This window comes from Hyperolius riggenbachi, chromosome 4, assembly GCF_040937935.1.
Source record: "Hyperolius riggenbachi isolate aHypRig1 chromosome 4, aHypRig1.pri, whole genome shotgun sequence".
Taxonomy (NCBI): domain Eukaryota; kingdom Metazoa; phylum Chordata; class Amphibia; order Anura; family Hyperoliidae; genus Hyperolius; species Hyperolius riggenbachi.
In genome coordinates, this window is record NC_090649.1 from 176,142,219 (window position 1) to 176,154,443 (window position 12,225).

Here is a 12,225-nt window from a genome sequence, read left to right on the forward strand (position 1 = left end):
CTTTGGTGCAAAATTAGTTGAATAAGTCTGCTACATTCCTATGCTACTATGAAAAGTTTATCTAACATTCCTGATGTTTACAATTTTATTTATGGTTGTTTCAAGGGTATGAACATTCATAATTAAATAATTATATCACCCCACCTATTTGAATTTCAATATTAGCAGAAATGACGTAAATCAAAATAAACAATATAAAAGTTAAAGCAAAGCAGCGACTGCAAAATAAAAAACAAAACAAACAAAAAAAAACAATCAACACCTAATAAAGAGGCTAAACATGAACTGGAACATCATTTTTTGATTTTTTTTCAGTATATCCCAAACCTCAGGTTACCAGCCATGCCATCATAAATATTCTACAGGTTGATCTATTTCTCTTAGAGACGGCAAATTACTTGTATTACATTTTTAGCTTCTGAAGTCTTGAAGCAAAAAGGGAAAATACACTTTTGCTCAGTAGCAACTAATGTTTATTTATTTTCTTCAGATCTACAGATCAAAGTGGAGAGATGCGATTGTTTCAACTGCAGACGCACTACGCCTGAAGCTGGATTCACACTGATAAGATGATGCAAGGCATAGGACATACATGATGTTGGTCTCATTGTGCCCATGTTTGCATTGTTTGCAGCCTTTTCATCTACTACTGGGAAAGAACGGGAAGTAGATAAGACTTTTTTTTAATATTGCAAACAGCAGACGGGAAAAAAATAGTGTGCATAATTACGCAGTAATAGGAAACCGTACTAAATATGGAATACATGTAAATCTAGATTTCTTTGATAAATGGCTATAGAGACCTGATGATTGTTTAACTTATGTAATTAAAGTGTATGTAAAAAATTTACAAAAACCTGACAAATAAAATTCGTTGACCTGGCCCTATGGGAAAGAAGTTTGTACATCCTTTTGTATCATTCCAGCAATCTTTTTTTTCTAATTCAACTAGTGATTTGATATTGTTGAAAATGTTATTTTATCTGTTTTCTATTTCATTTGATAGGCCTCATGTGCACAAACATATTAAGCATTTTTAATCTACGATTTAATTAAATTACCATTATCCAAATAGTGCTTAGCATATGCCAATTTCTTTATTCTTTGTAATTCATACCTGCCACAAATCCATTGTTCCAGCTGGTACCTCTAAAAGTGCGTTCACAAGCACTACAAAAGGCAACGACGGGTCCGCCGGACGCTCCCACTGGGCGGTCTTTTAGCCAACAGTAGCGCGTGTACACACCGTCGGTGACGATCCGCTGAGCGGATCGCTCAGAAACAGCCTTATCAGTCCGCCGACAGCGCGTACACACGCGCTACTGTTGGCTAAAAGAAAGCCCAGCGGGAAGGTCCGGCGAACCCTTTAATTGCCTTTTGTAGTGCGTGTGTGTACGCACCTTTAGTGTTCCCAACACCAATGCACTTATACAACTGGTTTCCTTTTTCCATCTGTTGTCAAAGTAAATACCCATCTGATGGAAGGTGGTATTCTCGAACTTGCTCAACGCAATATTCACACTGGACCTGATCCAATTCACTTTTTCTCTTAAGTTATCTCCACTTTATTAAGTGATATGCTTTGAATATCTTTATGATTTATCGTATTTTCTTGCTCACTGCTGCTTTTATCGATTCTAACTGATTTATTATTATAAATAAACCTTTACAGTCCTAACTGGAGAAGTTTGTCTTGCTGCTACAGTAGACCAGTATTGAATGAACTTTGTTTAAAGTCCTGAGGTGTAGTTACTTGTTGCTGGTAATCAGAAAAAAAGCCATTGCCACTCAGTGTATCTGCATTTACACATGTCCCTACCAGTGCTGTGGTACAGGACAGAGTGAACAGAAAAAGATTCTCATTGTAAAAGACAAGGGGCCTGTTCCAATCCACTTTTTCTCCATGTTTTCTCCTAGGTGTTATTTTTATGAACTATCAATAAAATACCTTTTATGCAACTAGCAATCAAGAAAATACTCCGAATAAGTTTGGAAAGGGGGGGGGGGGGGGGATTGTTGGTGTAAGGAGTGTCATTAAAGCGGATCCGAGATGAAAAACTAACTAAAACAAGTAACTTGTCTATATATCTTATCTAAAGTTTAGATAGTTTACAAACTTTACACAACAAATCTAGCTGCAAACAGCTTTAATAGAATAGGATTCTTTCTTCCTGTGATACAATGACAGCAGCCATGTTGTTTGTAAACATTACACAGAGGCAGGCAAATCTGCATCTTGAGCAAAAAAACCTAATCCCCCCTCCTCCTCCTCCTCCTCCCCTCTGCCTCTGAAACCTCTGGCTAGTAATACCTCCCCCTCCTCCTGCCCAGACTGAGTTCCCATGAGCCCTTGCTACTGTCTGAAAGTGCCTTGGCTCTCTGAAAACCTGTGGGCGTGGCTTTTTTAGTTTATAGGGAATTACAGTATTAAAACAAAAACAAAAAAGTATTTGGCTTGAGGAATGCCCTATAAACAATGGGAAAGGAACCCAATTATGCAATGTGTAAAAGTTCATCTCGGATCCACTTTAAGCTGTACACAACATCATAGTGTGTACTTTACAAAATACCAGGAGATGAAACATCAGAAGATTAGTATATTAACAAGTATAGTATTGCATATGAAGAAATCAAAGTTGGCTGATTTCTAAACAGCCTGTCGGAGTGGGTTGCAGTTTAAAATTATAGACACTTTCAGTAAGCACTTGCAGGACCTGTCGGCAAGTGAGTAGTTGTACCCACCGCCGCTGCATCCCCCCTGGCTGTCTATACTGTGAGCGCCTATCCTGGCTACACCTATCCCTGGCTACCTATGCTGCGGCCACCTACTACTGGATACACCAATCCCCAATCCCTGGCTACCTTTGCTGCGGCCACTTACTACTGGCTACACCTATCCCTAGCTACCTATGCTGTGGCCACCTACTACTGGCCACACCTATCCCTGGCTACCTATACTGCATCTACCCACTACACCTATCCCTGGCTACCTATGCTGTGGCCACCTACTATCTACTACACCTATCCCTGGCTACCTATGCTGCGGCCACCTACTACCGGCTACACCTATCCCTGGCTACCTATGCTGCGGCCACCTACTACCGCCTACAACTATCCCTGGCTACCTATGCAGCAGGTCACCTACTACCAGCTACACCTATCCCTAGCTACTTATGCTACAGCCACCCACTACTGGCTACACCTATCCCTGGCTATCTATGCTGCAGCCACCTTCTACACCTATCCCTGGCTACCTATGCTGCGGCCACTTACTACCTGCTACACCTATCCCTGGCTACCTATACTGCGGCCATCTACTACACCTATCCCTGGCTACCTATGCTGCAGCCACCTACTACTGGCTACACCTATCCCAGTCTACCTATGCTGCAGCCACCTACTACCGGCTACACCTATCCCTAGCTACCTATGCTGAAGCCACCTACTATTGGCTACAGGGACGGATCTAGGCCAAGTTGCGCCTGGGGCAAGGTCAGGTTTTGGTGCCTAAAGGTCAGGTTTCGGCGCCTAAACTGCCATTCCCCATCCAGTTTTGGCCCCTAAAGGTCAGGTTTTGGCACCTAAAGATCAAGTTTTGGTGCCTAAACTGCCAATCCCCATCCAAATTTTGCCGCCTTTTTAAGAATTCAACAAACTGCGCCTGGGGCAAGATACCCGCCTGCTCCCCCCCCCCCCCTAGATCCGTCCCTGATTGGCTACACCTATCCCTGGCTATCTATGCTGCGGTCACCTACTACACCTATCCTTGGCTACCTATGCTGCGCCCCACTTACTACCTGCTACACCTATCCCTGGCTACCTATGCTGCAGGCACCTACTACTGGCTACATCTACCCCTAGCTACCTATGCTGCGGCCACCTACTACTGACCACACCTATCCCTGGCTACCTATACAGAGGCCACCTACTACACCTATCCCTGGCTACCTATGCTGCAGCCACCTACTACCTGCTACATCTATACCTGGCTACCTATGCTGCGGCCACCTACTACCGGCTACAACTATCCCTGGCTACCTATGCTGCAGGCCTCCTACTACTGGCTACACCTATTCCTGGCTACCTATGCTGTGGTCACCTACTACTGGTCACACCTATCCCTGGCTACCTATGCTGTGGCCTCCCATGATCGGCTACACCTATCCCTGGCTACCTATGCTGCGGCCACCTATTACCTGCTCCACCTATCCCTGGCTACCTATGCTGTGGCCTCCCACTACCGGCTACACCTATCCCTGGCTACCTATGCTGAGGCCTCCCACTACCGGTTACACCTATCCCTGGCTACCTATGCTGCGGCCACCTATTACCTGCTCCACCTATCCCTGGCTACATATGCTGCGGCCACCTACTACTGGCTACACCTATCCCTGGCTACCTATGCTGCGGCCACCTACTACCGGCTACACCTATCCCTGGCTACCTATGCTGCGGCCACCTACTACCGGCTACAACTATCCCTGGCTACCTATGCAGCAGGTCACCTACTACCAGCTACACCTATCCCTAGCTACTTATGCTGCAGCCACCTACTACTGGCTACACCTATCCCTGGCTATCTATGCTGCAGTCACCTTCTACACCTATCCCTGGCTACCTATGCTGCGGCCACTTACTACCTGCTACACCTATCCCTGGCTACCTATACTGCGGCCACCTACTACACCTATCCCTGGCTACCTATGCTGCAGCCACCTACTACATCTATCCCTGGCTACCTATGCTGCAGCCACCTACTACTGGCTACACCTATCCCAGGCTACCTATGCTGCGGCCACCTACTACCGGCTACACCTATCCCTAGCTACCTATGCTGCAGCCACCTACTACACCTATCCCTGGCTACCTATGCTGCGGCCACCTACTACTGGCTACACCTATCCCAGTCTACCTATGCTGCGGCCACCTACTACTGGCTACACCTATCCCTGACTACCTATGCTGCGGCCACCTACTACCGGCTACACCTATCCCTGGCTACCTATGCTGCGGCCACCTACTACCGGCTACACCTATCCCTGGCTACCTATGCTGCGGCTACCTACTTCCAGCTACACCTATCCCTGGCTACCTATGCTTCGGCCACCTACTACTGGCTACACCTATCCCTGGCTGCCTATGCTGCAGCCACCTATTACTGGCTACACCTATCTCTAACGCCACCAGGACGTTTGCAGGAGCAGGGTGAGCCTTTTTACAGTTTTACCCGGTGCCCCAAATCTCCCGGCAGCTTAATCATATGTATGCTGAAGGAGTGGGGCACATTATTTAATGTAAGGGGGGGGGGGGGCAGGTCCAAATAAATTTATAATACCATATACCGTAATTCCGTGGTATTTTTTTTCATACTGTGGAATCTCATACCGTTGCAACCCTAGTCTACCCTATTCCGTTGCAACCCTAGTCTACCCTATTCCATTGCAAACCTAGTCTACCCTATTCCATTACTACCCACATAGAGTAGTCAGGGAGGAGCTGGATACCAGCCAGTATTTTCCTGTGAACACAGAACTACCTTTGCCCACTTCCTCCCTGCGTTCCCACAGGAAGGAACAAAGTGAGGAGGTGGGTGATGTCAGGTGATGGTTCTGTAAAGAACAAGCTCTCACTCTCCTGACTGTTGTATATTTAATGTACAGGTCTCTAGATATGTGATAGGTAGATATGTGGTACATTTCATCTAACTTAAGGTGCTCGTTAATGGTATAAACAATTGACCGTATGATTAATGTGAACGGGTACCGCTAATCCGTTGATCCAAATTTCGGAATTATTCTTTTAGTCAGATAGGATTGCTGACATCGTCCCCTTTATTGGTGAGCCTGAAAAACTGTTTCTGACTGATCGATCAGGAAATTGGATCTTGGATCCAATTGAAATGGGAAACCTTTTGTTCTGTACTTTCTTGGACCTGGTACATCCATTTTTTAAAATTAATTTGCCTTAAATAATCAGCATAACTATAATCATTACTGTTTGACTGTTCAGCACACCATCTGAATTCCCACATAGTGTGGGTGGAAATGTAAACGGTCTTCTGATGGAAACTTGATGCATGTGTTGATCTGGATGTCACATATATTATTTGAAAAGATTCAAAATCTTCCGGTTTCCGTTGTCATCTGGGTCCCATGTGTAGTTCAGACACTAAATGGTATTTTAATCTGATACGAAAAGGTTTCTCTTAAAGATGAATTGTTGCAACTTACTGTATATACTCGCGTATAAGCCTAATTTTTCAGCACAAAAAATGTGCTGAAAAGTTACCCCCTCGGCTTGTTTGCAAGTCAGTAGAGCAGAACGGATGGTGGAGCAGGTTTTGTTACTGGCAGATGAGTGCAATGATTGTGCACTAGTAATCCTGCTCTTGCCAGCTAGTTCCCTGCTGTGCCCGTGCTCCGCATCCCCTGCAACATAATGTGCAGAGTGCGCTGCTCAAGACTATTATGTCCCCTGGCTTGTGGAGCATGCAAGCAACGTGTCAGCTGTGCAATGATTGGGGATTCTTAGTGTGGCAATCGCTGTGTCTCATATCTATGATGCCATCTAGTGGTGTCTTGAGAAACTGCTGTATTGTCCATGGGGCACATCTGGCTATAAGGAGGAAGGGTGACTTGTACTGTGGGCACATTTGGCTACTGGGGAGGGGATTATACGTGAGTCAATCACTTTTTCCTGGTTTCTGAGGGAAAAGTGGGTACCTCAGCTTATACATGGGTTGGCTTATATGCGAGTATATACAGGTCTATTTATATTTAATAAGATGAAAAGCTGATTGGCCACACTAAATCTATTTCTCAATACCCTATAAAGTCATGGCTGGCACCTAGAGATCCCAACACATATGGGCTGCTCACATTCAATTTGTTCTGCAGAAATAAATGACGGATTTGTGCTGCCAACATAAAAGATATTATTGCTGTTCAGAATAAAACTTTATTTACATACAGAGATGTGTACAATATTTCTTAGGCTGGCAGCTTGACCCACATCTTGTTTTGCTCTCTCCATGGTCTACTCTAAGCAGTATTACTGGATGGCTGTTACAGGACATCTATTTAATGTATTTAAGTATTTATATAGTGCTTTATATAGTGCTGACATATTACGCAGCACTGTACAGAGTATATTGTCTTGTCACTAACTGTCCCTCAGGGACAGTTAGTCCCTACCATAGTCATATGTCTATGTATGCATTGTGTAGTGCATGTATCATAGTCTAGGGCCAATTTAGGGGGAAGCCAATTAACTTATCTGTATGTTTTTGGGATGTGGAAGGAAACCATAGTGCTCGGAGGAAACACATGCAGACACAGGGAGAACATACAAACTCCTCCTTGCAGATGTTGACCTGGCTGGGATAGGAACGGGGGAACCCAGTGCAGCAAGGCGAGAGCGTTAACCACTACGTGCTGACCTTCTGTCGGAAGACGACCGGATGCCCACAGCACTATACAGGTAATGTATAAATGCACACATACATGCACATTTATACACGTTTAGACCCCATGATGTACCCTGTAATCTACCTCTTCCATGTAGCATGATGTTGAGAGAAATTTTTGCATTCCATATTCATCACTCTGTAGTTTGTGTTGTTCTAACTCCTGCACTGCTGTGTGTTTCCCGCCCTCACAGGCTCTCATGACACAAGGTATCTGACGCCATCTGCTGGTCAGTGTTTACTTAATGGAGATTCTGCTTCACAATTTGCCACTGACATTTTAGGTATTTCTAATAGGCAAATCTCTCTCATTAAAAGTTGCTACAAAGGCAGAGCTGTGTACCGTATTTTTCAGAATATAAGACACGCTTTTTCTTCCCCAACACTAGAGGGAAAAATTGGGTGCATCTTATATTCTAAAGGTACGGTATTTTGACCCCATAACATACTTACCGGATCCTGCCGCCGCGATCCTCTCTTCCAGCCGTCATCCACAGCTCCCCGCAGCGTTGTGGAGGGTCATCCAGCCTTCCCATCCAGGATCCCCCCGCTTGTGTGTCCCAGCTGCCGGATGATCTTCGCTGCAGTCTCCTATGCAGACTGCAGCCTTTCGGGGAAACACGTGCTGCTGCCCCGCCGACATCCTCCATAGTAATGGCGTCCTCTTCTTAGTTACAGTGCCCCCTTCTGCGTGACAAGCGGCGCACGTGCGCCAGGTTCACGCATGACGTCATGCGTGACCCTGGCACACGTGCGCCACTCGTCACACAGAAGGGGGCACTGTAACTAAGAAGAGGACGCCATTACTATGGAGGATGTTGGCAGTGCGGCAGCGTGTGTTTACTGAAAGGCTGCAGTCTGCATAGGAGACTGCAGCGAGGATCATCTGGCGGCTGGGACACACAAGCGGGGGATGATGGAAGGAAAGGCTGGATGACCCTCCCCTCGATGACAGCTGCTGGGAGCCTGGGACCCGCGATGACTGCTGCTGGGAGCCTGGGACCCTCGGATGATGGCTACTGGGACCCTCAGTGATGGCAGTCAGAGGGAGGATCGCGGCGATAGGATCAGGTGAGATGCTGCAGGGGTGTGAAGTGTAGTGTAGTTTGGGTTGGATGCAGGGGTTAGTTAGTGAAGTGTAGTGCAGTTTGGATGCAGGGGTTAGTTAGTGAAGTGTAGTGTAGTTTGGATGCATGGGGTTAGTTAGTGAAGTGTAGTGTAGTTTGGGTTGGCTGCGGGGGTCAGTTAAGGAAGTGTAGTTGGTGGTGGTAGCAGGGGTTAGTGAAGTAAAAGGTTGGTGGGTGCAGCAGGGGTAAGTGAAGTATAGTGTAGCAGGATTTAGTGTAGATGGGCAGCAGGGCCGGTTTAAGCAACAATGGAGCCCCAGGGCAAAATAAACCTGGGGGGCCCCCCAACAGATAGCCCGGAACAAAAATCGGCATTAACCACTTAAGGACCAGGGGATTTCTGTGTGATCTGTGCTGCGTGGGCTCTCCAGCCCGCAGCACAGATCGTGAATGAGGCAGGGCGATCAGATTGCCCCTCTTTTTTCCCCACTAGGGGGATGTCCTGCTGGGGGGGTCTGATCGCCACCGGTCTGTGTGGCTGAGTGGGGGGGCTCCTCAAAGTCCCCCTCCGCAGCGATATTCCGCGCTCCCTCCCCTTACCTCCCTCTCGCTCCGGATCTGGGCGGCACAGGACGGCGATCCGTCCTGTACCGCCTCCAATAGGCTTTAGCCTATCAGACGGCGGCGATCCCCGGCCAATCAGAGCCCGGGGATCGCCGATCTCCTTTATGGCGCTGCTGCGCAGCAGTGCCGTATTGATGTAAACAGCGGGGATTTCTTCCCCGCGTGTTTACAATTAGCCTGCGAGCCACGAGCGGCGGCTCGCAGACTGTTCACGGAGGCACTGACATGGAACGGCCGATCCCATGGAAACACCACTTCGACCTGCTGACGCCTATCGGCGTTAGGCGGTCATTAAGTGGTTTTAAGGGACCTTTTTTGCAGCTGGTATAGTCAGGGTGTGAAGCCCCAATCGGTCGGAGCTCCACACTCTGGCTATCCCAGCCTGCATGGGGGACAATGGGTTAAAACGTTTCAGGAGGGGGGACCCCACATAATTAAAAAAAAAAAAAATTCCCACACTCTAAACATTAAAAAAAAATTGGGAAAATAGGAAAAAATGCCAGGGATCTTCATACAGCCATATTGCGGCTGTATAGCGATCCCTGGCCAAAACGCTGCGGCTGCGGAGGGGTTTCCAGGAGGTCCATACGTACTGCATATGGACCCCCTGGAAACCCCGTCAGGAAATTCATTGCTCTTTCTTTTGATACATGTAAAATTACCCTACCGTTAGGTTTGCTACTAAAAGTGACATTTACCGCATTTAAAAGTATACTTTTTTCCTTTGAAACTTTAAAATCGATTTTCTCAAAAACGATAAGGTCTTTTTGAAAAAAAATTGTTTCCTCTTATTCCCAATGATCTCCTTAACATATCCTGCAAATTTAGAGTTTCTAGCATTTAAGGTGGATTTGCTATTAACCGTTAAAGTCGGCGGGTTTTTAAATGTGTATTTTTTTTTCCATTGAAACTTTAAAATCGATTTTCTCAAAAACTATAAGGTCTTTTTGAAAAAAAAGGTTTTCCTCTTGTAGCCACTGGGGGCCCCTACAGGCGCTGGGGCAATTGCCTCCTTTGCCTCTATGGTAGCGCCGGCCCTGATGGGCAGTGTAGCTTAGCTAGAGATCGTTTTGGGGGGTTAAAGGTCCATAAGACGCCCCTGCACCAAAGACGCACATAGGTTGTTTATTTTATTTTTTTTCCCCTGATTTTTGCCCTCTAAATCTAGGTGCGTCTTATATGCAGGGGCGTCTTATATTCTGAAAAATACGGTAATGAACGCTTGGCATACCTGTGGATCTATCTGCCTGTGCATTGGAGGCGTACGTGCGGGCTGCACTCCACTGATGCTAAAAGACTCTGATCTCGGAGGCAGGTTAGGGTCAGATATCCTATTAGCTACTTTGTGTGGCATAGCTGGAGAGCTCTGGCGGTTGAGCCGGGACCGTTCCTCTACCTGCAAATAGAAACAAAAATGCCAAATAAGCCAAAACAATGTATTGAATTCTTTGAACAGCTATTTCTCACTCTGCAAACCGGACAGTTAGAATTAATAGGCCAAATCAAACTTTTAAAGCATATGATTGGCTTTTGTTATCGTTTTAACATGACATGAAAACATTGGTTTGAAAAGTGTCAGAAACAGCCAGTCAGGCATCAATTAAGGCATCAATTCTTATTTCCTTCCAAATGCTGACAATGGTACATAGTGTAGGCAGTGAGAATGCTATGAAGTGCATAATGTAGTGTTGTTGGCAGCAGGTAGCAGTGGTGACATTTGGAATGGAAAAGTGCAGGGACTTAATGGTAGAAAGGCTTATACTACAGCTTGTAATTATCAAAGGACAGGGGAGTACATTAGGTTAATAAATTTGTACCGTTCACATTTAAGGAGGACAAAGGAACCTGAAACACACAGCTGTATTTATGAGGCTGGCTATATAAGGGAGATAGCTCATTGAAAATGATGGGGTATAATTAATCTGCCTTTCCTTATTTGCAGGGATAACTGAACAAAATGTTGGGCCCTAGGCACGCACAGAGGGTGGAGCATGGACTTACTGTATAATTGAAGCTTGTAAGGTTGTATGGAGGAAGGAAAGTTATAACAATGGGTGTGACCAAAACGTGGGCATGGTTATAGGCATGGTTACACTTTTGTTTTACTTTTTAATGGGCATAAGACACTCTCATTAAGTTTGCACTCCACTTCATATGGTCTACATGTGCCCTGTAGAATTAATTTTTAGTTTCAGAGGGGCTCTTTGAACCCTCATTGCTCTCTATAACATGTGAAGAGGCCCCTCCTCACCCCATTTTGATTACTTAGACAATGGGTCTTCCAATTACTTAATTATGTGAGCCATGTAAGCTTTACCCCCCTCCCCTTTCCCAGTACTAGTGCAGTACCCCATTACAAGTGTGGTGGGCCCTGCTGCTTTCTCATTTCATGTGCATTCGGTATACCACACACCATACTAACAAATTCTCAGTCTCCTCTTCATAACACGTGCAGTTCCCATATGCCCTCCCACTACATGTCCACAAGCCTGCTCTTTTCTTGCAGTGATTGGCATTAAGTATACTGTATAAATAGAATTGCCTGACGTGATGCCACTTCCAGATAACTACCTCATTATGCTGCCCTGGTATTCCAGTCATATGTCCCCATCAGCCACATGACTAATGAATGATGTCTCAGGAGAAACTCTCACTACTTACCTAGTAGATTTTAATGCAGACCTATGCAATGGAAACAGGTGTGTAGGCAGGGCTGTGGATTCGGTACAAAAATCTTCCGACTCCTACTCCTCAGTTTATGAAAACACAGACTCCGACTCCAGGTACCCAAAATTGCTCCGACTCAGTCTAATTTTTACAAAAGCTATGGATTTATTCAAAAATCATCAGACTCCTCACTTTATTGAAATCACAGATTCCGACTCCAGGTACCCAGAATTGCTCCGACTCCTTAGTCTAATTTTTACAAAAGCTATGGATTTATTCAAAAATCATCAGACTCCTCACTTTATTGAAATCACAGATTCCGACTCCAGGTACCCAGAATTGCTCCGACTCCTCTACTCCGACTCCACAGCCCTGTGTGTGTGTGTTGAATAGTGTACTGGT

General features: G+C 45.7%; 1 protein-coding gene across 17 annotated transcripts in view; it reads right to left on the bottom strand.

Moving 5' to 3' along the window:
- The window catches only part of TNIK (TRAF2 and NCK interacting kinase), a 458,011-nt gene that overhangs the window by 73,556 nt on the left and 372,230 nt on the right, over positions 1–12,225 (bottom strand). For all 17 annotated transcript variants that reach the window (XM_068281022.1, XM_068281018.1, XM_068281020.1 and 14 more), the window contains one exon: positions 10,388–10,552. In XM_068281022.1, coding sequence (XP_068137123.1) covers positions 10,388–10,552 — 165 coding nt within the window. The remainder of the gene's footprint in view (positions 1–10,387; positions 10,553–12,225) is intronic.